The sequence below is a fragment of the Pseudonaja textilis genome, chromosome Z (assembly GCF_049901715.1).
Source record: "Pseudonaja textilis isolate UNSWEBS1 chromosome Z, rPseTex1.2, whole genome shotgun sequence".
NCBI classification, from domain to species: domain Eukaryota; kingdom Metazoa; phylum Chordata; class Lepidosauria; order Squamata; family Elapidae; genus Pseudonaja; species Pseudonaja textilis.
In genome coordinates this window covers 133342628-133369606 of record NC_142008.1, presented here as the reverse complement: position 1 = coordinate 133369606, position 26979 = coordinate 133342628, and the positions used below count along the sequence as shown (strand labels likewise).

Sequence of the window (26979 nt, the reverse complement as noted above, 5' to 3'; positions counted from 1 at the left end):
TAGAACAACTATGAGTAGAAAGGCTGAGGGAGATCTTACACAACCCAGTAACCTTTCATAATTTCTAGAATTATCTAGTTATTATATATACTACTAGGATTACTGACTGGCGATTCAGTAAGCATTCTATCTATGGATCTGAGGTCTTCTTTTTTTTTACACAGACCAATTTAATTTAAATTCAAATTATGTTTTTCAAATTGCTTACATTAATCTCATTCTGTACATTCAAAAGCATATCAAACACCATTGGTTTGGTTTGTTAACTACTGCACCTAACATTCCTTCAATGTACACAGAGAACATAGTTAAGTAAAAGGTTTGACCACTGACCTGTTATTTTCCACATTGGCTTTGTTCACAAGTTATAACTGAATGAATAATCTGCCCCTACATCCAACTGACCTACCTCCATGTCCTAGTAGCATATAATTACAGGTAATTCATTAAGTTCAGAAGAAATTTATTCTGTTTTGTTACAGGTGGGAGGGGAGGAGTCTAGAGGAGTATCATGGAGATCAATACTGCTATGGACAGGAAGATAGGAACATATTCATCTCCACTCATTTATGCTCATTTTATACCTTTCTGCACGATGATGATATGGAGATGAAAACCAGAACAGCTGGTGCTTAGAACAGCCCCATTTTTACAGGCAGCTCTTAGGATAATGCTCCAGTTAAACATGCTACCTCCCCCTCTTTGTATGCATTAGCTAAATATTCATGTGGAGAGGATGCAAAAATATGACTTTTCAGCAGAATTAGGAAAGATGAGTCGAACACATAAATCTCCCTGGTTCTGGACATTTTGAAGATCTGAATTTGATCGATAGAAGTCTCATATACAGGTGAAACTCGAAAAATTAGAATATCGTGCAAAAGTTCCATTTATTTCAGTAATGCAACTTAAAAGTTGAAACTAATTATGAGATAGACTCATTACATGCAAAGAAAGATAGTTCAAGCCGCGATTTGTCATAATTGAGATGATTATGGCTTACAGCTCATGAAAACCCCAAATCCACAATCTCAGAAAATTAGAATATTGTGAAAAGGTTCAATATGCTAGGCTCAAAGTGTCCCACTCTAATCAGCTAATTAAGCCATAACGCCTGCACAGGGTTCCTGAGCCTTTAAATAGTCTCTCAGTCTGGTTCAGTAGGAATCACAATCATGGGAAAGACTGCTGACCTGAAAGTTGTGCAGAAAACCATCATTGACACCCTCCATAAGGAGGGAAAGCCTCAAAAGGTAATTGCAAAAGAAGTTGGATGTTCCCAAAGTGCTGTATCAAAGCACATTAATAGGAAGTTATGTGGAAGGGAAAAGTGTGGAAGAAAAAGGTGCACAAGCAGCAGGGATGACCGCAGCCTGGAGAGTATTGTCAGGAAAAGGCCATTCAAAAGTGTTGGGGACTTTCACAAGGAGTGGACTTTCACAAGGAGTGGAGTCAGTGCATCAAGAGCCACCACACACATATCGATCCTGGACATGGGCTTCAAATGTCGTATTCCTCTTATCAAGCTACTCCTGAACAATAAATGTCAGAAGCATCTTACCTGGGCTAAAGAAAAACAGAACTGGTCTGTTGCTCAATGGTCCAAAGTCCTCTTTTCTGATGAGAGCAACTTTTGCACCTTATTTGGAAACCAAGGACCCAGAGTCTGGAGGAAGAATGGAGAGGCACACACTGCAAGATGCTTGAAGTCCAGTGTGAAGTTTCCACAGTCTGTTGATTTGGGGAGCCATGTCATCTGCTGGTGTTGGTCTACTGTGCTTCATTAAGTCCAAGGTCAACGCAGCCATTTACCAGGAGATTTTGGAGCACTTCATGCTTCCTTCCGGAGATGAGCTTTATGGGAATGCTGACTTCATTTTCCAGCAGGATTTGGCACCTGCCCACACTGCCAAAAGCACCAAAACCTGGTTCAATGACAGTGGGATTACTGTGCTTGATTGCCCAGCAAACTCACCTGACCTGAACCCCATAGAGAATCCATGGGGCATTGCCAAGAGAAAGATGAGAGACATGAGACCAAACAATGTAGAAGAGCTGAAGGCCACCATTGAAGCATCCTGGTCTTCCATAACACCTCAGCAGTGCCACAGGCTGATAGCTTCCATGCCACGCCGCATTGAGGCAATAATTGCTGCAAAAGGGGCCCAAACCAAGTCCTGAGTACATATGCATGCTTACACTTTACAGAGGTCTGATATTGTTCTTTGTACCATCCTTGTTATATTGATTGCATATAAAATTCTAATTTTCTGAGATTGTGGATTTGAGGTTTTCATGAGCTGTAAGCCATAATCATCTCAATTATGACAAATCATGGCTTGAACTATCTTGTTTTGCATGTAATGTCATATATTAGTTTCACCTTTTAAGTTGCATTACTGAAATAAATGAACTTTTGCACAATATTCTAATTCATGCCTCTTCTTGAGGTTTGAAGGTCTACTTACTTGTAGCGCACTCTTTCATCCACATCCCCAGGGGGCTCCTCAGTCACACAAGTGACTAGAGCTTCCATATGTTCTGGTTGTACCAGGAAATCTATAAGCTTTCGATTGACCACCTTGCATTCCTGCAATACATCTTCCTCATCCAAAAGTTCAAAAAGGGTCACATTCCCACGCTCCAAAAGTGTATCAATATGAGAAGTTGTGTGGAGATCAAATTTCCAGAACATGGTTTCCTAAAGAAAGTGAGAAAAGAACAAAAGCCCAGTCACTAAAAGGAGAAGAGTAGATAGATGCGTATACACCTTATAATTATTAAATTATAATTATGTACATTTTCATTCATGTACATTTTCATCCATGCTAAACAAGTCTTTCCACATAAAATGGTACAATAGCTTTTTCAGCTACAAAGAGTATTTGTACAAAGGGCCAAGTACAGAGTTTCTTCTGTTTAAAAACTACATTATGGACTTAGACTAAGAGGAAGAACAAAAGGCCACAGCTGAAAATATTAGCTAATATGCAGGATTATGAGCTTGCTATAAAAGCGGGGGAGGCTTATTTAGGAAAAATTAAGACATGAAACAAATTGTAATCATATCCAAAACTATGCAGTGATAATGCAAATAAGAATTTTAAGAATAGGCATTGGTAGAATTACCTGAGAACGCCCTTTCTAAATACGCTGCAAGAGAGTCCAGGAATGGGATACAACTCCTCCTACTGACGTCATAGACCTGGGTCTGCCACTATAAAAACCATCAGCTTTGGCTGCTCGCCATCATTTAGGCGAAGATTCTTGACAGACATAACGTGTCTCTGGAAGGTAAACAAGTAAACATAACAAAATACCCCCTCCCAGATGAACTAGGCTGGGGCTGGACTCTCTTGCAGAGTATATAGAAAGGGCATTCTCAGGTAATTCTATCAATGCCCATTCTCATACATGTTGCTAAGGGAGTCCAGGAATGGGACATACCAAAGCCTGCATGCCCATGGGAGGGTTAACATCTGGGTAGGTCATTCCGACTGTGGTACTACCTGTTGAAGCACCCTCCTTCCGAACGAGGTGTCCGCCGAAGCAAAGGAGTCCAACTTATAATGTTGTATAAACGACAAGAGACAGCCCTGCAAATCTCCAGTGAAGCCTGAGAAGACCAGGCAGCCGAAGTAGCCGCACTCCTAGTGGAGTGAGCCGTGATGTTCCTAGGAAGTGGCAAGGACAAAGCTTGGTAGGCCTTGGAGATGCAAGTCCAAATCCACCTCCCAATTGTAGAAGGAGCTACCTTGGTCCCCAAGGAGGTAGGATGAAATGACACAAACATAGCCTCTGATCTCCTAAATTCAGCAGTCCTCTTGATGTAGATCTTAAGGGCCCACCTTACATCCAACTTATGCCATCTGTGCTCTAACTCATGTTGTGGTCCTGGGCAGAAATTTAGCAAAACAACTTCTTCTGCCCGGTGAAACCAGGAGTTTATCTTAGGAATAAACGAGGGATCTAACCTCAAAACCACCCTATCCTCATGGAACACACAAAGGTCGTGTCTATTGGAGAGGACCGCCAACTCTGACACCCTCCTGACTGAAGTGATGGCCATCAAAAATGCCACTTTAAAGGTCATGAGTTGTAGAGACACTGATCTAAGAGGTTCAAAGGGAGGCCCGTGAGAGCCCATAGAACTTTAAGGAGGTCCCACGTGGGAAATCTGTGAACCATGAGAGAGTGAAGGTTATCAGCCCCACCCCCCATAGAAACCTGCGTAGAGGGATGATGAGATAAAGAATCAAAACCCTCCCAGGACAAAATAGAGGAAAGAGCTGCAACTTGACGGCGAAGAGTATTAGAGGTGAGGCCTTTATCAAGCCTATCCTGGAGGAACATTAACACCTCCGCCACAGAAGCCGAGGAAGGTACAATTTCCAACTTAAGAGCCCATGAACAGAAGACCTTCCAGGTAGCATCGTAGATGCATGAGGTGGACAGCTTGAGGGAGGCCTGAATGGTGTCTATCACCCTATCAGAAAAATTGGCCTCCCTCATAGATTGCCGCTCAAGCGCCAAGCGGATAACTGGAACTACTGAGGGTCTGGATAAATCAAGGCCCACTACTGCAGGGAGATCCTGTCGTCCGGGATCCTCCACGGCTGGTCTACAGACAGTTCACCAGATCTGCAAACCAGGGTCTCCTGGGCCAAAGGGGGGCCAGGAGAATCAGCTCCGCCTTCTCCTCCAACATCTTCCGGATTACAGTCAGAATTAACGGAAGAGGGGGAAAGGCGTAAAGGAGACCTGAAGGCCAGCGACTTCGAAGCGCGTTGGTCCCCTCCGCTCCCTGGGTCAGAAACCTGGTGAAGAATCTGCTTACCTGAGTGTTGAGGGGAGTGGCGAAGAGATCCACTGCCGGGGTACCGAACCTGTGGAACAAATCCAGAAATAATGAGAGATGGAGACTCCATTCCGTATGATCAACCTGGGACAGACTCAACCAACTGTCCTGGACGCTGTCAACCCCTAATATGTGATCCGCCTTGATGAACAGAAGATGTCTCTCTGCCCATCTCCCCAGGTGTTCTGCCTTGCTCATGAGGGCCCTGGACCTGGTTCCTCCCGTCTGTTGACATGGGCCTTTGCGGCCACATTGTCCATCATGACTAGAATATGACAACCCACCACCCTGTGCCGGAAATGTTTCAGGGCCAAGAAAATGGCCCTGAGTTTGAACCAATTTATAGGGCAAGCTCTATCTCCCTGATACCACCATCCTTGAGCAATCTGGCCCTCTATATGGGCGCCCCAGCCTTGAAGACTGGCATCTGTAGTGAGCAGGACCCTGTCCAGCTCCTTGAAGGGGAGGCCCCGCCATACTGCCTGAGATTGCCACCACCTGAAGGAATGAAGGACCTGTGGTGGAACCTGCACTTTGATAGATGAGTGGCTGGTGCCTGCTCGTTGGGATGGCAGCAGGAACCACTGGAGCGCACTGGCATAAAGGAAGGCCCACGGGACAATGCCAATGCAGGAGATCATCTTCCCCAGGAGCTGAGACAGCAGAGACAGGGGGAGGTGCGCAGGCATCGGATCTGGATTACAAGGGTGTTGAGGTTCTCTGCGCAGTCTGGAGAGAAAAACTTGGCAGCAGGAAGTATCGATGATCGCCCTGAGATGCAACAGCCTGGTCGTAGGGGAGAAGTGGCTTTTCTTTAGGTTGATCGAGAAGCCGTGGTCTCGCAGGCACTGTAGTGTGATGCACGGTCTCTATGAACAGATCCTACTGACTGCAACTGGTTCAGGATGTCATTCAGATAACACTGGACCCTCACCAAAATAGACCTCAGCGAAGCTGCCAGAGCTGCCAGCACCTTTAAAGACCCTGGGTGCCGATGAAAGAGCAAAGGGAAGCGCCCGGTACTGGAAATGGATGTTCTGGTAACAGAAACGGAGAAACTGACGGTGATGAGGCCAGATAGGAATATGGAGGTAAGCCTCTGGGAGAACAATGGAGGAAAGGAGGTCGCCCTCTCGAACGCTCTCTAAAATGGAATGCAGAGTTTGCATTTTAAAATGCCTGTACAGAATAAATTTATTTAGGAGTTTCAGGTCGAGTATGGGCCTCCATCCCCCAGAGGCCTTCGGGATCGCAGAGAGGCGAGAGTAGAAATCCAGTCCTCATTACTCATCGGAACTGGCTCAATGGCCCAAATATTGACCAGATGTTGAATGGCTGATTCCACGAGGGCCCATCTAGAGCTGTCCCTTGACGTAGGACATCGAACAAAAATTGCAGGGGTGGAGACACAAACTAAAGCTGCAAGCCAAATCTCACTGTTTTAGGCACCCAGGCGTCTGATGTCGACTTCTCTCATCTAGAGGTGAAGAAAGCCAAACGGCCTCTGATGGGGGATCCAACCGGGTCTGTACTTCGAGCGTGGGAACAAACGACCTCCTCCCTCTCGAAGGGGCCATTTACCAGGGGCCTGTTGCTGCTTGCCTGAAGCCTCAGGACTTTGTTCTTGGCGATCCAGGAAAGATCTCTGGCCTCTGGAAAATCGCGATGTGGATTCAGACCTGAAGGAAGGGGGCCAGTAGTATGGACTGGGACGATAGTCCGATCTCTTCCCTGCTGTAGATAGAATCTTGTGTTTGTCCTTGGTTTCGACCAAACAAGGCTCTAGAGTGTCGCCAAACAGCTTTTCAAAGGGGCCAACACCAACTTACATCCGAGTGCCAATTCCACAGCCAAAGGAGCCGTCTGGCAACCATAGAGGAAGCCATGGCCCAACTTCACAGAATTCAAGGTCGCATCTGCTGTAAATTCCGCAGAAACAATTATCTTGTTAAGATCCTGATGCGCCCTGAAATCCGTGGTCAGGAGCCTCTCTTGTAGCTGCTGGAGCCAGTGGAGTGAGGATCTTGTGAAAAACAAAGCTGCTGTAGATGCCGATAGCCCAAGCCGCAGCCTGGTGGGTGCACCTGAGGATTTGCTCAGACCTCCTATCTTCTGCCTTCAGCACATCCTCAGGTTCAGTGGACGTGCCTGATGAGGAGGCGGCGGCAACCACTGGGGCATCTACTGAAGGGACAATCAGGGCATTGGCTAAGGCAGGGGCCACATTGTAAAAACACCTATAATGCGAAGAAGGGCAAGGGCCAGACCCAGGGGAGGCTCCCTGTTCCTTAACTAAATCAAGGAATATAGTGGGGGAAGGGAGAATTTCAGCATGAACTATTGGTTTGGTGAACAGAGAATCACTGTAGCCTGTAAGGGCCCTCTGAGGTTCTGGGGCCACTTCCTCAGGTGTCAATTTTGCCATAACCAAGGCTTTGTGCAAGGGAAGTTTGAAGAGAGATGGTTTGAAAACCCCAGAAGAGGAAGGTTGATCAGCTCTAAACTCTTCCTCCTCAGATGTATTGTGATCCACTATTTCCACCTCCTCCTCCTCGGAGTGAGAGGAACGGCTGTGATCAGAAGGGTTAACATAAACTCCTTCTTCTTCCCCCCAATCTGAGTATGCTGGCTGATGACTATGGTGTCAGCTTTGAAATTCAGCTGCCACATTTTTTTTAAGAGAGTTGGAAGAGTTGAAAAGTTCAAGGTTATTCTGTGTGGCATATTAGGAAATTCCAGTGGCAGTTAATTGGTTCTCGTGATTTATGGAGTGTAGCAGTGGGAAGAGAGAAGGTGGATTCTGTGTAATGCGCAAAAACTTTTCACTTTGGGAAATTGCCTTTGACATGCCAGATCTGTTTCTAAATAAATAAATTGGAGAGAAAATGTTTCAGTGCGATTGAGATCACAGATACTTTCTGGATGCCTTACATTTATTTCCCAAACTCCACTTTTTATTTTTGAAAGGGTTGGCTGATACCTTGGAATTCTTTTCCCAGAAATGGAGAGAGATCAACAATCAGCCGAAGTTGGAGATGTGCAGGGGGCAGCGTGTGGGCCCTCCTTTCGGAGCATTAATTGAACCTGCCAGCCCTTGTTTGGAGGAGATGATGGATGCTTTCAGGATGGCAGTAGGAGAAAGAGATTTGGGAGCTATACCGAAGTGTTTCAACTCAAGAAGTTGTTATAACCCAGATGTAACCCAGCTGTCTGAAATCTTTCTCTAGCCCAGACATATGGCTATTCTGTCAGATTGGAGGGAAGAGAGACAATTGGAGTCAGATTTCTCTCAAGAAGACAACCCCCAGATTATTCCTGTAAATCCATCAAGGGCAGATTTCCATCAACAGTTTCAGAATTTAAAGGTGACAGGTTTGGTCTCACAGTCTGTTTGGATGGGTGGAAGCTTGAGACCACCCATATTCATGTACCCAAGTATCGTGAGGAACGAGGAGACTATACAGATGCCAGTTGGTGGAAGGCAGAAGGAAGCATCAACTGACAAAGGTATGTTGCAGCCCCCCAGGCAATCCTCTCATTTTCCAGAAGGAATTTTGCCCCCTGCAGAGAGTATCCCTCCAGGATGGGGATTTTATCTAGGCCAGGGGTGGATTCAATGCCAATGGCAGCCAGAACCAACACAGCCATGGTCTGAAGGGGCATTGCCCAGACAGCAGCCACTTCCCCTCCATCCGACCAGGGAACCAGACCACACCCATCTTCCTCCTAGCAGCCACAAATGCAGCCTCAACCAGCAGTGAGGCCACTGGGACCCCTATTCCAGAGAGGCACCACCCAGCCAGGATACAGGGGGCCTACCCAGCCTATGTACACCACCAGGCCAGTTCCCTTCATTCCAGTACAACCTGCAGGGGCCTAGCCTGTGCCACCTCCGCAACTACGACCCAGGCCAGACCAAATACCCTTTAAGACCGTATTCGATGGCTGCCATGAACATTTCAATTACTTCCTCACTTGAATCCAAGCCCATATAGAATGATTTGGAGATCAATACACCACAGAACGCAATTTGGTTAGGCCATAACAAATGGGATGAAGGGGATGCTTCAGACTGGGTGGCCCAATACACAACAAACAAGCCCCCGAATTATACGATGTAAACAGATTTATTCAATTATTAAGACTCAGATTTGAAAATCCAGACAGGGTAGCAGAGAATGAAGAGAAGCTAATGGAAATGAGGCAAGGCAAGCGACCCTTGTCAGAATTCATTTGGGAGTTTAGAAGGGTTGCAAGCCACCTCATGGATTGGCCTGAAAGAACGACTTTACATTGATCCATAAGTAAAGGCCTGTGAAATTAGGAGAATCCCAGAGACTTTACAATCGTGGTATGTCGCATCACTCAGCTTAGATCGCAGCATCAACCCACACAGGAAACCACTTCTAGCCTAAGAGAATTGTGGCAAGGAGACTGCAGACCGGACCAGCCGAAACTACTCGTACCCGACCCACCAGGGTGCTGAAATGTTACCAATGTGGCCAAGCCGGTCATAGGGCAGCCAACTGTCTGGCCTCTGCTCCTGTACCACAAGCTCCGCAGTTGAAGCCTAATACAACTGTTAGAGGTCGGAAGAATCAAGGAAGACCTCCGAGTAGGGGCGGGTTCACCAAACACAGCTGGGAAACCCCCTCTGTACAGATGGGAGCAACGGACCACCAGACTGACACCATGGTCCGCTTCAGTGAAGAAGAGTATAATGTTTTACCTCCCCATCAAGCCACTGATTGCGCCATAGAATTAGAGCCTGGGGCGAAATTACCAAAACCAAAGATGTATTCCATGACGTCTGCTGAAATGGCTGAATTAAGGAAATACATTGACAGCAATTTGGAACGAGGTTTTATTGAGCCTGTCAAATCAAGATTAGCTGCCCCCTGTATTGTTCAAGGAGAAGATGGTGGGTTGAGATTGTGTGTTGACTTTAGAGGCGTGAACGCTGTATCCTCTCCCTCTTCTGAAGGACTTATTGAACCACCTGTCGAAGGGCAAAATATTCACCAAGCTAGATCTCAGGGAAGCTTACTACCGGGTCTGCATCAAAGAGGGAGATGAGTGGAAAACTGCTTTTAACTGCCCTCTGGGTAGCTTCCAATTCAAAGTAATGCCTTTTGGACTTCAGGGGGCTCCTGCAGTGTTTATGCAGCTCATCAATGAGGTGCTACACCCGCACCTTTGCCGGGGGGGCCCTCATGTACCTGGATGACATCCTTATCTTCAGTGAAACCATGGAAGAACATGTTCAATTGGTCCGACAGGTTCTAGAAAAACTTCTAGCCGCCAAATTATATGTGAAATTCTCAAAATGTGAATTCCACAAGGAGTCGCTGGACTACTTAGGCTACCGCATATACCAACCTGGGGATTGAAATGGACCCTAGAAATGTGAAAGAGGTGCTGGACTGGCAATCCCCCAGAACCCGAAAACAACTTCAAAGTTTCTTGGGGTTTGCCAACTTCTATAGACAATTCATTCAGTCCTTTGCTGAAGTTGCCCTCCCATTGACAGAGCTATTAAAATCGGGCCCGTCACCCACCAAACTGAAGCCAAGTCAACCCCTGGCTTGGACTATGGACTGTCAGAAAGCTTTCGAGGCCTTAAAATGCCACTTCGCAGCTGAGCCCATCCTCCAGCACCCAGATGCGACCAAGCCTTTTATTGTCCAAACAGACGCAAGTGATGTAGCAGTGGCAGCCGTTTTGCTGCAAAAGGACTCTCAAGGCTGACTGATGCTTTGTGCTTATGTGTTCAAAAAGCTGACAGACACAGAACGAAGGTGGGCAGTCTGGGAGAAAGAAGCATTCACTGTACGATGGGCTTTGTTGACTTGGAGGCATTTTCTAGAAGGCGCGCCAGAAGCCTTTGAGGTATGGACTGATCATAAGAACCTCAAGGCTCTAAAGACCCCTAGGAGATTATTGCCCAAACAAGTCCGCTGGGCCCAATATTTCAAGCCATTCAATTTCAACATTAAATATATCCCGGAGGGAAAAATGTACTGGTGGATGCTCTGTCCAGAACACCTGTTTGACAGCCACCAAGAGGAAATAGTACAAGCCTTAATTTCAGACGCTCAATCGGCAGGCCAAGTGACCACTGGAGCCCAAGCCAACTGCAACCCCAAACACCTGGAAGATAAGCTGACTGCAGAATTGAAAATGGCCCTATTGACTGATCCTTGGTTCCTGGACCATCAAACCGAGTTGACAATGAATGATGGACTAGCTTGGAAAGGGACTAAGCTTTATGTACCCACAACCCTAAGACTACTGGTACTAAAGCGTAGCCATGACTCCTGGCTGGGAGGCCACTTTGGATTCCTAAAAACCCTACATTTACTGAGAAGACAGTTCTCGTGGCCAAAAATTAAACCTGATGTCGAGGACTATGTAAAAAGTTCCTCAATTTGTGCCACAATGAAACATCGAACTGGAAAACCCCCTGGCCTCCTGCAACAAGTCGCTGAACCAATCCAACCTTGGGAAGAGATTGCAATGGACTTTATTGCTGAATTACCTAAGAGCGATGGGAATACGATCATTTGGACTAGAATTGACTTGTTCTCTATACAGGCCCATTTTATAGCATGCAAAGGACTTCCATCTGCGAAAAAACTTGCAAAGTTGTTAGTGAAACATATCTATAGACTACATGGAGTACCTCGTAGAATAATATCAGACAGAGGGGTACAATTTACCGCAAAATTTTGGAGGGAATTTGTGAAATCCATTGGTTCCTCTCAAGGGTTATCCTCAGCTTTCCATCCTGCTTATAATGGAGCAGCGGAGAGGGCTAACATCATGAATGAACAATACATTAGATGCCATGTAAATTATCAACAAGAAAATTGTTGAAAAGGTTGTAAACAACCTTTTGCAGAGGTTGTTTACAATAATGCAGTACATAGCAGCACGGGATTGACTCCATTCCAAATCAACACTGGAATGGATTTTGCCCCGATGCCAGAGTTACCTAGACAGCCTCCCTCAGCCATGTCCCTAACAGAATGGATGAACTCATTAAAGAAAGGATGGGAAAATACAACAAAAGCTTTGACCAAAGCTGCAAAAAATTATAAAAAACAAGCAGCTAAGCATAGATCCCTTCAACCGCCTTTTAAAGTAGGGGACAAAGTATATTTGTCGACCAAGTATCTTAGGTTGAAACTGCCCAGTAAGAAGCTGGGTCCAAAATTCTTGGGTCCATTCCCAATTTCAAAGATAATCAATCCAGTCACTGTCCAATTAAGTCTTCCTCCAATATTGGGGAAAATTCATCCAGTGTTCCATTGTAGTTTACTAAAACCAGCTACTACATCAATGATAAGACCACCGTCAATCACTCTCCCTAAACCATTAATGGTACAGGGGGAAACACATAATGAGATTCAAAAAATTCTCGATTCTAGATTACACCATGGCTGATTGCAATATCTGGTCTTATGGAAAGAATACCCCCTCTCAGATGCTAGTTGGGTAAAGAATTGGGATGTTCATGCTGATCAGTTGGTTAACCAATTCCATAAGGATTTTCTACACAAACCAAAGGGTCCTCGTAGAGTGGGTAAGGACAATGTGTTAACCCCTGTATCTGTTTTTTTTTTCTTTTAGGAGGAGTTTTCAAGGGGGACGCCTGTCAGCTTTGAAATTCAACTGCCACATTTTTTTTAAAGAGAGTTTGACAAGTTGAAAAGTTCAAGGTTATTCTGTATGGCATATTAGGAAATTCCAGTGGCAGTTAATTGGTTCTCATGATTTATGAAGTGTAGCAGTGTCAATGAAGTCACCTTGTTCCTCAAGGTAGAGGGATGAAATGACACAAACATAGTTTCAGATTTTCAAAAAGCCGCTGTCCGCTTGATGTAAATTCGGAGTGCCCGCCTCACATCTAGCATGTGCCATCAGTGTTCCAGTTCGTGTTGTGATCTGGGACAGAAGCCTGGAAGCACATCTTGAGACCGGTGAAATCAAGAGTTTATCTTGGGGACAAATGTGGGGTCTAACCTAAGTACTACCCTGTTCTGATGGAAAAGACACAGGTCTTGTCATACAGAATGTGCCACTAATTCGGACACTCTCCTGGCCGAGGTAATGGCCACTAAAATACTACTTTGAGGGACAGCATAGGTAGAGAGGGGTTCAAAGGGAGATCTCGTGAGAGCCTGTAAAACCTTCTGTAAATCCCAAGAAGGAAACCTATGAACAACAGGAGGTCAGAGGTTAGATGCTTCCCTTAAAAACCTATGCACCGAAGCATGGTGGGATAAGAAATCCTACTTGTCCCAGGAAACCAAAGAGGCAAGAGCCGTGACTTGGCAGCAAAGCATTTGGGGCCAGGCCTTTATCCAAGCCATCCTGTAAAAACCTGAGCACCTCTGCCACAGAGGCCAAAGAGGGGTCTATGGCCAAAGGCATGTACCAGGTACAGAAAGTTCTCCAAGTCACATCATAGATGCGAGTTGTAGACAGCTTCCAGGAAGCTTGGATGGTGTCAATCACCCTTTCCGTAAAGTTGGAAGCCCTCATGATTGCCCCTCAAATGCCAAGTGGTTAAACTGAACCACTGGGGGCTCAGGTGTAATAATGCCCCCTGACGTAGGGAGATCCTGGGGACAGGGATCCTTCACGGTGGGGCCACCGACAGGTTCACCAGGTCTGAAAACCAGGGTCTCCTGGGCCAATGGGGCACCAGTAGAATTAGCTCCGCCTTCTCCTCCAACTACTTCCGAATGACAGCCAGAATGATGGGAAATGGGGGAAAGGTGTAGAGGAGACCTGGAGGCCAGGCGCCAATGCTCTGAAGCACATTGGTACCCTCTGCTCCCTGGGCCGGAAACCTGGTGAAGGACCTGCTCACCTGTGCATTCTGAGAGTAGACAAAGAGATCTACGGTCAGGAGACCGAATCGGCGAGACAAGTCTAGAAACGGAGTGAGAGAGGCTCCATCTGCTTGGTCGACTGCAGACCGACTCAACCAGTCAGCCTGGACATTGTCAACACCCGAGATATGGTCCACTTTTGAGTGAAAGGAGGTGTCTCTCTGCCCACCTCCCTAGACACTCTGCCTCCTTCATCAAGGCCTTGGACCTGGTCCCCCCCCTGCCTGTTGACATGGACTTTGGGGCCACATTGTTGGTCATTACCAACACATATTGACCTGCCATGCTGTTCTGAAAGTGTTTTAGGGCTAGGAAGATAGCCCTGAGCTCTAACCAGTTGATGGGGCAGGTACTTTCTGCTGGAGACCAACACCCCTGGGCTATTTCTCTCTCCAGATGGGCTCCCCAATCATGAAGACTGGCATCTGGGGTGGGCCAAGTGGATCGACTGCGACTGGATGAGAATGTCGTCCAGGTAGCATAGGACCCTCACCGGAATGGTGCGAAGTGAAGCTTCCAAAGCTGCCAAGACCTTTGTGAAAACCCTTGGGGCCGACGAGAGACCAAAGGGTAGAGCCAGGTATTGGAAGTGGCCATTTTGATAACAAAAACAGAGAAACTGGCGATGATGGGGCCAAGTAAGGATGTGGAGGTAAGCCTCTGTGAGGTCTATAGAGGAGAGGAGGTCACCCTCTCGAACACTCTCAAGGATAGAATGCAATGACTACATCTTAAGCCGCCTGTATGGAATAAATTTGTTTAATAATTTCAGATCCAATATGGCTCACACACCCCAGAGGCCTTCGGAATCATGAAGAGGCGAGAGTAGAAGCCCCTTGCCCTCGTTGATCCTCAGGAACAGGTTGAATAGCTTGTATGTCGATGAGATGTTGGATCGCCGATTCTATAAGGGCCCGTCTAGAGCTGTCCCTTGACGTGTAAACCATTGTGGAGGTGGGGAGAGAAACTCCAGTTGGAGACGTTACCTCACGGTCTCACAAACCCAGGTGTTAGATGTAGATTCCTCCCATCTGAAGGCGAAGAAAGCTCAAACGGCCTCCAATGGGGCAGGAGATGCATTCACTTTGAGTGTCTAAATGAATGACCTCCTCCCCCTCGAAAGGGCCGTTTACTGGGGCCCTGTTGCTGTCTCCCAGAAGTGTCAGGCCGTTGTTCCTGATGAGCAGAAAAGGACCTCTGACCTCTGGAGAATCGAGGGCTGGTATTGGATCTGAAGGATGATGGGCAATAGTAAGGCCTGGGACAATACTCGGACTTCTTCCCCGCCAAGGAGAGGACCTTCTTCTTGTCCTTGGTTTCCATCAAATAAGGGTCAAGGAAGTCGCCAAACAGCTTCTCGCTTGTGCGTGGAGCCGATGCCAACTTCCATTTTCAGCGACAGTCAGACTGCCACTTGGGCAGCCAAAGCAGCTGTCTGGCCATCACAGAAGCCATGGCCCTGGAAGCGAATTTGGCCGAGTTCAGGGTGGTGTCTGCTGTAAATTCTGCTGCTGCAATAATTTTATTGATGTCCTGGTATGCCCTGCATTCGGTAGCCGGAAGCCTTTCCTGAAGTTAATGAAGCCAGCGCAAAGAGGATCTCGTAAAATACGAGACTGTCATGGATGCTCTAATTGCCCAAGCTGCAGCCTGGTGAGTGCACTTGAGAGTTTGCTCAGATTGCCTGTCCTCTGCCTTGAGCACATCCTCTGATTCAGTGGGGGTGCCAGAGGAGGAGAATGAAGCCACCACTGGAGCATCTACCAACAGCACGACCAGGGCTTTGGCCAGGGACGGTCCCACATTGTAGAATCGTCTGTCATGAGCAGATGGGCGAGATCCCACCCCTGAAGAGGTGCACTGTTCCTTTACTAAATCAAGGAAGAGAAGGAAGGGGGAGGGGAGTACCTCCACCTGCACCACTGGTTTGGAGAATAACGAATCGGAGTGGCCAGAAGTGGCTGCTTGTGGGCCAGGGGCCACCTCCTCAGGCTGAGTTGTGCAGTGATCAAGGCCTTGTGTAACAAGGGCTTGAATAATGAAGGTTTGAAAACTCCCGCAACAGGAGGTTGATCAACTTTGAGATCCTCCTCCTCAGACCTATTGGGATAAGTTCCCCTTTCTCCTCCTCAGAGGATTTGGAATAATTATCCTCCTCTTCCTCCCTCCACTCCAAGAGGGAGGGCTGAGAAGAGAACTGATGTCTGGGCACACCCTTTGGAGACTGGGAGACCCCTTGTGGAAACCTTTGGGTTAACAAGGCTGGGCCCCCTCGGGGGTGAAGAAAATATTTGAATCCTTCAGCTAGGCCCTGTCTAATGGCTACCGTGACCATCTTCCTGAGATCTTCAGGCCTATTCTCCTCCAAGCATAGGCCCACAGCAGTGGGGGTGTAGGTTGCTTCAGGCCTAGGCCTAGACCCTCCCTGAACCCCGACCACTCAGGAAGGAAGGGCCAGGTCCCATGTAGGAAGGCCCTGACCTGCTTAAATCCTGGGGTTCTTCCTCCACTCTCAGGGGACCATGCTAACAGGTGATTGGAAGTAGATTCCCCTCCCTTAGAAGAAATCTCAGGGCTAATATGCACCTCCCCAGAATGAGACACTCGTTGAATCTGGGCTTGCATTTGTGCCAATCTTTTTTCAAACTGCTTTTCAGGAGCAGCATGTCTTCTCTTTTCAGCCCTAAGCTCAGATTTTGAAGACTTTCGAGGAGCTAGGGCTTTGGCCTTGATTTTTGCAGCAACTTCTCTGTTGGCAGAAGGGGCTGTCTTTTTCTCTTCCTCGAAGGGGCTCATGCCTCTTGGGGCTCTTCCAATTCTTTGGTAGCAGTCTGGGATGATTCCCTTTCCATATTGCAAACAGCACAGACACCAAGGGTGCTGTGAGATTCCCCTGTGAGGTGCTGTCTGATGCAATGAGCCAGGCAAGTTATAAACTGTGAGGCCCTAAGGAAGTGTTTTTACCCTCAACAAAATGGCTGCCCAGCTGATTCAAAATGGCCACCCGCCACGTGGAGGAGCTCCGGAATGGCTTCTTTACCTCCTTCGCTCAATAGACTCTTACCAGGCCCCGAGCGATCAAATTGCAGCAAAACAGCTGAGAAGCAGTAGAATGAAGCTCCGAGATCAGCTGTGGAGTGGTTTGGGCGGTGATGGCAGTAGCGGCAGCAAACCGCGCAATTGATGGAGCTGCGTGGAAGGCTTCTAAGAAGGCTCCCTGGGTCCACAGACTTTCACAAGGCAGCGCCAAACCCTCCACGCTGCAGGAGAACGGATCCCTGGTCTCCTGGAGACAGAGCTCTATCGGATCCCCAGGAGCTGGATTTTTCAATCAGAACCTGTCTCCTAATCCCTTTTCCAAATTTTCTTTTAGCTCTGTTAAAGCAATCTTTCCAGAGACTAGCTTTTGACAAGAAGCTGAGCCAGAAGATGGGTGGGCCAGCCAGGGCTGATGTTTTTATAGTGGCAGACTCAGCTTGATGACATCAGAAGGAGGACCTTAATCCATTCCTGGACTCTCATCGCAGCATTGATCAGAACATTCCTGCAGGCTAGAATTAAGCTTCTGTAAGTGGAGGAGGATCAATAGGATGCACGTAAGGAATGTTCAGACTTGTAATCTGAACATTTTAACAAGAATGTTAGTCAAGTTAGGTAGAACTGGTCTGGGAAGCTGTTATCAGAAATTTGCATACAAGTTTCCAATCAATGTGAAATTATTGAAATAGATAATTCTAGGGAAGCTATTTGAACACATTAATTACATGGTTATTTGCACCAATTATTCCATAACTGAGTTGTTCAACTTAGTTCAATGCTATAAAACAGTGATGGCGAACCTTTTTGTTGTGGTGTGCCGAAAGCACGCACGCATGTGATAGCACATGTGCACACACTGCAATGCACCCTGCTCCCCCTGCGCATGCATGCGCAATCCCCCTGCCCCATTACCTGCACTGCACATGCATGTACCTCCCAGCTGATTTTCAGCCAGTTTGGGGCCTTTTTTGCCCTCCAAGAGGCTTGAGGGGAAGCCTCTGCAGCCTCAGGAAGCCGAAAAATGGGCCTTCCAGAAATACCGGAAGTGCCCATTTTCAGCCTCTCGAGGGCCTCTGGAGCCTGGGAGAGGCCGTTTTCGCCCTCCTGAGAGCTCAAGGAAATCCTCTGCAGCCTTTGGAGGCCAAAAAATGGGCCCGTTCCAGCGCTTCTGGTATTTCTGGAAATATTGGAAGTGCTGAAATGGGCCTGTTTTTCAGCCTCCAAAGGCTGCAGAGGCTTCCCTTGAGCCTCCAGGAGGGCAAAAAAGGTCTCAAACAAGTCAAAAATTAGCTAGGAGGTGCGCAAATGCTCAGTGCAGGTAAATTTGCCTGAGGCTTATGTGCCCGCATAAATGGCTCCACATGCCACCTGTGGCACACGTGCCATAGGTTCACCATCATGGCTCTAAAATGTATCCTAACACAACCCTCTTAACCTCAACAAAATAACTACCCTAAGGAGATTACAGGGAATGCATTGATTCCAGCAGCAAAAATTCCAATATATTCTAAACAATCAGCTCATAATTAGAAGAATTTAGTACACAAAATACACTGGAATACCTCTTGCAGTTGATGTAGTTTGATTCTGCTTTAGGATGCTGTTTATTTGGTATCTTTCCACAAGAGACTCTACAAAGGTTCTAGTACTAAAGGTAAGTGGAATATCTGCATAGTTCACGTGTGAAGATATAATAGACAGTTGTAGCAATCTCACATGGGTCTTGAAATAAGCAGTTATTCTCATATATTTAAAGCCACAAGCAGGGGTATATAAATCATGAAGCAGTGATTTTTGAGAGCTACTATTCCCAAATCACACTAGGAAACCAGTTCATTCTTGAAGTTGCCAGAAACTGATCAATCTACTCAGAATTTTGCTATTGTTGTTGTTGAAAGAATTATTTGTCTCAGGACTTAGTGTTTTTTGGCATGTCATGCTATCTGTAGAATGACTGCAATCGATCATGACAAAGTAGTTAAAGAACAGCAGATTGGGCAACTTTCCTCTCTTCTTCTCAAGCCATGCTTATGACAAAATCGTGTCACATTACAAACTGCAAGCTTAATCAAGATGATGAGAATAAATATGGAGGAACAACAGTAAAATTGAATTTGCCTAAAAGGCATAGGTCTTCTCTCTCTCCTCCACCCCACCCCCAGTAAACTTTGGTGAGTGAGATAGATCACATTTATACTTGCAAGGTTCCCTGCTACAGCTGTAATTCAAAATGGCAAAGGTTCTCTGTACTGCTGAGGTGGGGAAGAGAGGGAAAGAAACCTAGAGAAAAACAAACAGTAACTTGGTGACGCCCCGCTTCCCTTTTCAACCCTGTTGTCACCACAACTGTAAAGGCTAGAAGTTTTCATCTGGTATCCAGGCAACCTCTATACAAGACTTGTGCAATACAGCAGAACAGTTTACAGAAACTACGAACATAGAAGGGCAGGAAATGAGAAAGGAGGGAGGAAAAAGTAAAGACAGGATCGGTGAGATGGTGTTCTTAATTTTACAGTGCCTAAGCGTAGGAATTTTCACGCCCACAGAGAGTTTTTCTCTTTGCTTTTAAAACGATTTGTTTTAGGTTAAAATAAACATACAAGCTAAGCAAATGGCTGACATACAAATTTTTAAAAAATATCTAGACAATAATGGAAGTTTTACAGATTAAAGAAAAAAGTTTTGCAAGACAATGTATCTATCTTACATACAGGTAGTCCTTAACTTATAAGCATACATTTAACAATTGTTCAAAGTTATGACAACCTTGGAAAAAAAACTGTCCTCAAAGTTATGACCATTGCACTATTTCCACAGTCATACGGTCGCAATCTGGCCGCTTGGCAACTGGTTCACTTTTACTATGGTTGTGGCATTTTGCAGACATAGAATTGCAGTTTGCAACCTTCCCAGTTATCTTCCGACAAGCGAAGTCAATTGGGAACCTGGATTCGCTTAACAACTGCGTGATTCATTTAACAACTACATGATTTGCTTAGCAAACACAGTGATTTGCTTAGTGACCACAGTGAAAATGCTTTTAAAATTGGTTTTTTTAAATTGTCACGTGATTAGCTTAATGAGCACATTGCTTAGTGATCAAAATTCTGCTCCCAATTAGAATCACTAAAGACCTGGTTTTGTCAAGGAACCTGGGAATGCAAAGTGGGATGGAGCTCACTCATTAAATGGCATGTTCAATTGCTTGAATTGTTGTTTTTTGGGTGCATGTAATTGCTTTTACTCTTTTTATATTGGGTATTTTATTTTTTGTAAGCCGCTTAGAGTCACTGAAAGTGAGTGGGTAGCCATATAAATTCTCTAAATAAATAAATAAATAAATTCCCATCCAAAAAGCAAACAAGCCCTGGTGTCAGAGTTCCATCCACACTCTTATCAAAACCTCTATGAAAAAGCTGGTTTGGTTTGCAAGAGACGTGCCATCTGGATCACAAGAGGCAAAGTATTCCATTATTCAGGGGCAATTTGACGCTGCTAGCTTGATGCCAGACTTAATTCCAAACACCAGGCTCATGCTCGTAAAAACCCAGGTTTTCTCCAATTTGTTACATTTCTTAGCTTAAATAGCAGAGAAAACATATAATCTACCAGGAACCCTAAGAAGCTAAATGAATGGTTTTTTTTAAACAGCAATGCAAGAAGTTCTGAAATCAATAGCCCAACTCTTGTATCAAAGGGAACATTCCAGTCCTGAAAATGTAGTAATTCTGAAAGGTCAAATTTGATGATACTTGCTCAGAGGAGTGGAAAGAAGCTCCATTAATTTAAGGCCAAAGCTGCTTATGTGCAAACCTCACATGTAACTTAACAAATAAGAGATTTGCTCTCTTAATTCCCACTTCATCACAGGCTTACCTGAAAATGAAAGCAAATGTTTAAAAATAAATCGTTGTGCAAAAATTGATTTAATGGTTTTCAGAAATCCCTGGTGATTTGCAAAATGGTTTTGAAAAATCCCCACTGATTTGCAAATAAAGTCTCTTCTGATACCAGGGAGGAGATTAGAAGCAACTGCAGAGTTGAAGAGCAAAAGATTAAGTAGATTTTATGCATTCAAATCCTTAAAGATATTTAGAATAGGAAAAGCACCACAATGGTGCAGAACTCTTTGTTATAAGGTTAACAACCCACTTTCATTCAACCCACTGAATTGCTAGAAAGCTATGGAGTTTAACATTATTAACTCTGATATAAATGGACTATTAAGTTGGTGTGCTTTCAAAGTTATCCCCAACACTGCTAATACTATCACATAATTTCCTATAATTTTAATATCCTTTGAGGAAGTTGGCACAATATATTATCTAATTTTTCTATATGTGCTAATGAAAGTGAAACAAAATAACGAAAGTAAAAATATGCATATAGTTCCATCTTTCCGATAAGATCAACCAATCTGTAATCCAATTAACACTCTCATTGTTTAACAAGGCATGAAGGTCATTATGACTCATTTAAGCTCTAGCAATCAGAAATATAAGCTGGAGGTGGTTGGAGGTCTCTCACCCTAATCCTGGCTGTTCCAAATACACTAGCAGTGGCATGAAAATCATCAGATGGAAACTGGTATTTGATTCTTCCTACTCTACAATGATAGCAAGGAAAATCCCAAGCAATGATTAGGTATGGAAGAACAGCGGAACAGAAAACCTACTACTGAAACGACTTCACTATGAATTGCCATCTCTTGACATAATAGTTTATTCTTATTGATCAAGCTGAATCCTAAAACTAAAATGCTAAAACAAAGGAATAGAAGTCTTCAGAAAATCTTCAGTAGAAGAAAAAACTCTTGGAATTATTTTAAATTCAGTCTGAACAACCATATTCTTACATTATGTTTCTTACAGTCCAGGTTTTATATAGGCCATTAGATACAGAACAGGACAGAATAAAACAGTTGGAAGGGACCTTGGAAGTTTTCTATTTCAACCCACTGCTCAGGTAGGCAACTCTCTACCATTTCAGAGATTGGTTGTCCAATCTCTTCTTAAAAACTTGCAATGTTGGCACATTCATAACTTCTGGAGGGAAGTTGTTCCACTTCTGTCAGGAAATTTCTCCTTAGTTCTAAGTTGCTTCTCTCCTTGATTAGTTTCCACCCATTAGTTGTCCTGCCCTCGGGTGCTTTGGAGAATAGCTTGACTCCCTTTTCTTTGTGGCAACCCCGGAGACATTGGAACGATGCTATCAGGTCACCCCTAGCCCTTCTTTTCATTAAACTAGACATACCCATCCAGATTCAGTCTCAGATTTTTCTCCACAGGTTCATGATTTCTATCTTGCCAGGATTCAGCTGAAGTCTGTTGGGCCCCATCCAGCTAGCTGCCAGGCACTGACAAAAGGCAGCCAGCATTGCTTGGATCACTGGGATGGGGATATGTATCATCAGCATATTGATGACATCTCATCCCATGATGTCAGATGATCTTGCCCAGTAGTTTCAAGTAGATGTTAAAAAGGAACAGAGAAAGTACTCTGCTTTCTGTGGCAACCCATAAAGGAGTGGCCGTGGATTAGACCCCTCATTATCTGTTAACACCAATTGGGACTGACCTTGGAGAAAAGACTTCAAACAGGAACATACTGTGCCATCCAGCCCCTAACCCCATAGATGTTCCTAAAGGATACTATATAGGTCAGTGGTATTGAAGGCCACTGAGAAGTCAAGGAGAGCAAGAATGGATGCACATCCACATTCTGTTCTTGCAAGAGATCATCCATAAGTGCAACCAATGCTGCTTCTGTCCCGCCAAAGTAGTTTACACCACCGAAGTTATTACAATACAGTAAAACAAAATCTGTAACATTTCACTAATATACACTATTAATATTAATATAGTATAATCAACACATTTCCCTTCAATTATGTAAATGCATAGACATAAGGAATTGGATGAATTCAAATGATGAAATTCTAACTCTACTTTCTCACTGAAAACAGCAATATTTTAATGATGGTCTCAAAGGATTCAGTGTGAATCAATTTAGATCCAATTCTATAGCAGATGATAAGCATGGCTTATTTGTTTACACATTGCCAAATTAAATTTCCAACTTCGTATTTAATTTCTAAACAAATTTTACAAATCCATCTAAAAGAGTTGCTTGATAGTGAGATGAGTTACATATAAATTTAATAAATAAATGATAGATTTTTTTGCATTATATAATTTTAAATTTCATTGATGAGATTGGGGAATATGTCACAGCAGATAAGTGGCATTTAGTTAACCTAGGGAGGCTGAATCTGAATAGTACTTAGATGGAAGTCCACCAGGAAATGGAATGAAATGTCAAAACACACGCTAAAGAAGACAATGACAAATCATTTTGTAATTAGTGTGAAAAAGAACTATATTGTTATCAAGTCTTCAGCTCCTCTAGAAGAGATTTTTTACTTTTTTATGAATGATAAGGTTCAAAATAAATATATCTCACAAACAATCTCTATTCATGGAGATATTAGAAGTACAAAAACAAAGCTCTGCATATAGTTTACAATTAAAAGAAAATATGATAAATCCTCTCTGAATGATTCTAAACCAATTTGGGGCATTTCAGAAATCTACAAGGGCATTTTTAGGGAAGAATTATGAACTCATGTTTACAAATGCTAGAAATGGTCTAAGTTAGAAAATATGGAAAGCCAGCATTCAAGACAAGTTTGAATAACTATTCCTGTCTGTCTTGCAGGCTTATTATTTTGATGTTTGACTGTTAACAACTGAAAAGTTAGTAATTTAATCATTTGAAAATATATTCAGCTTCTCCTTATCAATGCCAATGAAAGAAAACAGTAGTTATCTAAAACATTTTATACCCCAGCAGTTTTTTGGTAGCTTACAAGTTATAGTTCATGTTTAACCACAACCACAAGATCATCAAATGTCAAATGTCCTTTCAAAGCAGAAAGTAAGGAGTGCCAGTATAAATTTAAACTCATTAAAACCATAGAAACTAGACTATCTGGTCATTATGCAAACAGGAAAGAATGTGTTATCATTACTCCTCTCTGATACAGCTACCAATCTAATAAAAAGAGAGGCAAGACAACTCTAAAAAATCTTAAGAACCAGGAAGGCTCAAACTATTATTTGCAAGATTTTAACATAACAGCTAGAATTTACCTGAAGCAACAACATAGTACAGAAGTACTGACAAGAACATAGTACAGAAGTACTGACACCATTAAAAGTTTCATTGCATCAGTCAGTCACAGGAATGCAGTAAGTTGAGAGGTCAGACTATTGTTTCTCAACCTTAGCACCTTTCAAATATATGGACTTTAAATCCTAGAATTCTCCAGTCAATATAACTATTGCTAAGGATTCTGGGAATTGAAGTCAGTACATAACTATCAAGTTTGGGAATATCCTTTCCTTTTGTCCTGCCTTGTTTTCCTCAGAATTTTGGTCAATATTGACCATTATCTTTATATCACCATATTTCGCGGACAACCCTATGATGAGGAAACCCCTTTTTTTTATTTATGTGGAAAATCCCTCTGCTGCTGATAAAATATGGCCAAGTCAGCTGTGGGCAGAGTCAAGCATTGGTACATTTTATTGTACATAAGAAAATAAAGTTTTCTCTGTGCAGTTCCCAAAGGAATCATCTGGAAAGCAAGAAGGACCTTCAGAATCTGGAAGCACCATGAAATTAAAGCAGAAGTAAAGGTTTCCCACTCTTCTAATCATCCTGATCATGACTGGGTCAGTCATATATTGTAAAAGCTATAATTTGTTCACTTGTATGTGATCTCAGTTCTTTTCCAATTCTCAGTATTCTACCTTTAGAATACTGCACACATCCTAGCTTTTGACATACCGTTTTAGAGATTTACATATGACCAGTCATATAGTTCTTTAACTGTCCTGTTGCATGACTGATGCCTGCTCCAGTGTGGTAAACTTGAAACCAGTACAAATTGCATTCACTTTTACCTCATCTGAACTTTGGTGCCTGTTTTTATGACCATGCTGACAGGCTCTGGGCCTGCTACTTACAAAGAGCTCATTAAGAGATTGTGACTAATGGCCAAGTTCTAGTGAAGTTGTGCAAGTGACCCTGACTGATCCTGCTAATAAAGAGGGAAGGGGGTGGAGGATTATTTGGACAGCACCGTATAATTATGGGTGAATATTAGCAAAACTACTATGAAATTATTAATGGCATCCATAGGAGTCATGTGTAAGAGATGTGTAAATCTGTTTTGGGGTAAAATAAAAAAGAATTAAAATATGAATAATTCTATTTTGTCTACTCTAAAGTGTGTGTGTGTGTGTGTGTGTGTGTTGTATAGCACAGGAATAGGCAACTTGATGCTACCCAGATATTTCAAACTCCCAGCTCCCATAATACTCAGCTGCTGCTGAACTGCTGGATATTTATGGAGATTCTCATCCAGATCATGGTTTTCCTAAAGGTGCTTATGTCGGTATCCCAAGTAATATGTTCATAACAAACAGGACTCCGAGGCAAGTAGGTTCCTCAAAGAATTGGTTTATTGGACATATCATATTTCAAAAGGCAACTGGACTTCCTTTGTTTTTCCTTGAAGACATTTCACTTCTCATCTAAGAAGTTTTTTCAATTCTGAAGAACTGAAGAAGTTTCTTGGATGAGAAGCAAAACATCTTCAAGGAAAAACAAAGCCCAGTTGCCTTTTGTATCTGGAGGTATAAGATTGCTTATTTTAGTATTAAGTGTAGTTGCGTATACATGTATATAAGTATCTTAAGACCATGATACTCATCATGCAGTTTTGTGAGGTATGATTTGTTGCTATTTCTCATAAAGTTTTGAAAATAGAATTCATTAATTGGTTTTCAGAAATCCTGACCATATTTAATTTTAAAAAGCAATATCTGGTTACTGTAGCTGGAAATCTTTTGAAAAATGCTAAACTACTCAGCAAAACTTTTAAACTTCTAGTTCAGCTCTCCACCATGCCACACACCTTAGACACTATTGCTTTGCTTTCTTTTTCAGAATGAAACATGCATATAAAGAATAAAATTTACAATAAAACGTACAAAATTTAAGCTTGTGCAAAAGCTCTTTTGCTTGCATAGTGTAATTTTACTATTTTTGAGTGAGTTAGTTTTGTTGACTGATATTTAGAAACGGTAGGATAATATTTAAACTCTGTCTTGTTAAGACAGAGAAAATATAAAACACCTTTAATGCTGAGGTATAAAGATACAAGCTTGAGTCTAAATCTCAGCACATAATACAGTACATTTTAAACCGAATACTGTGTCAGTTTAATTAAATGTATTTTGAAGTTCAGATACTTACTACTGAGATTAGAATTCTAATCAAACTCTGGGACAGTTTTAATTGGCAACACTATAACGTTTGGTCAACTGTCTTATTTGCTTGCATTTAGTAGTGGCATTGCTGTGTATATCACAAAACTAATTAGTTTAATATAGAATTCATTTGTATATGTAGCATGTAGATCTCTCAAGCAAACCACTTACAGCTGAATGCAGGCAAGTGAAGATACCATTCTCCAGAAACAGAGATATTACTAAAATACCAAACTGGAGCTTTTTCATGCCTTTTTTCCTATAAGCATATGCAGAAGAATGCTAGAAATTCTCCATAATTTTTAAACTGCAGTTTTATTGTTTTTATCAAGCTTTTTAAATATTTTTACTTAATTTTATTTTAACTTCTTTGAAAAGTTAAAGTTATAAGTAGTGCTTACAATGAAGAGTTGAAAATATAAAAGCATAGACTTTTATATTAAAATACATAATTATTTGCATTATCTGTAGCAAACTTGGTGCCTTAAACAGTTTAAAATTCTTTATTGTTCTCGCTCCCTTCACCCCAACTCTGCCAATTTCTTAGGTTTTCCTGATCTCTCAAATGTATTGAAAAGATCCTTAGTTTAAACCAGTGTGTCTATTAATAGGATTAACAAGCATCTGTAGCAGGGGTCCCCAAACTTGGCAACTTTAAAATTTGTAGACTTCAACTCCCATAATTTTCCAGCCAGCATAGCTGCCTGAAGAATTATGGGAGTTGGTCCACAAGTCTTAAAGTTGCCAAGTTTGGAGAACTCTCATCTATAGCGTTAGAACAAAAGCCTTCTCACTGGTAGGATCCAAATTATGAAACTGCCTTCCCAGCCATTTTCACTTGGCT

At 43.4% G+C, this 26979-nt stretch overlaps 1 protein-coding gene across 25 annotated transcripts in view; it reads right to left on the bottom strand.

The window, feature by feature from the left end:
- The window catches only part of PPP6R1 (protein phosphatase 6 regulatory subunit 1), a 72425-nt gene that overhangs the window by 40281 nt on the left and 5165 nt on the right, over window positions 1-26979 (bottom strand). For 8 of the 25 annotated variants that reach the window (XM_087915934.1, XM_087915920.1, XM_087915922.1 and 5 more), the window contains exon 2: window positions 2469-2701. In XM_087915934.1, coding sequence (XP_087772060.1) covers window positions 2469-2701 — 233 coding nt within the window. Of the gene's footprint in view, window positions 1-2468; window positions 2702-3129; window positions 3288-3447; window positions 3675-4837; window positions 4887-18359; window positions 18520-26979 lie in introns of those variants that run through there. The other 17 variants (XM_087915935.1, XM_087915914.1, XM_087915927.1 and 14 more) reach the window with 9 other exon arrangements.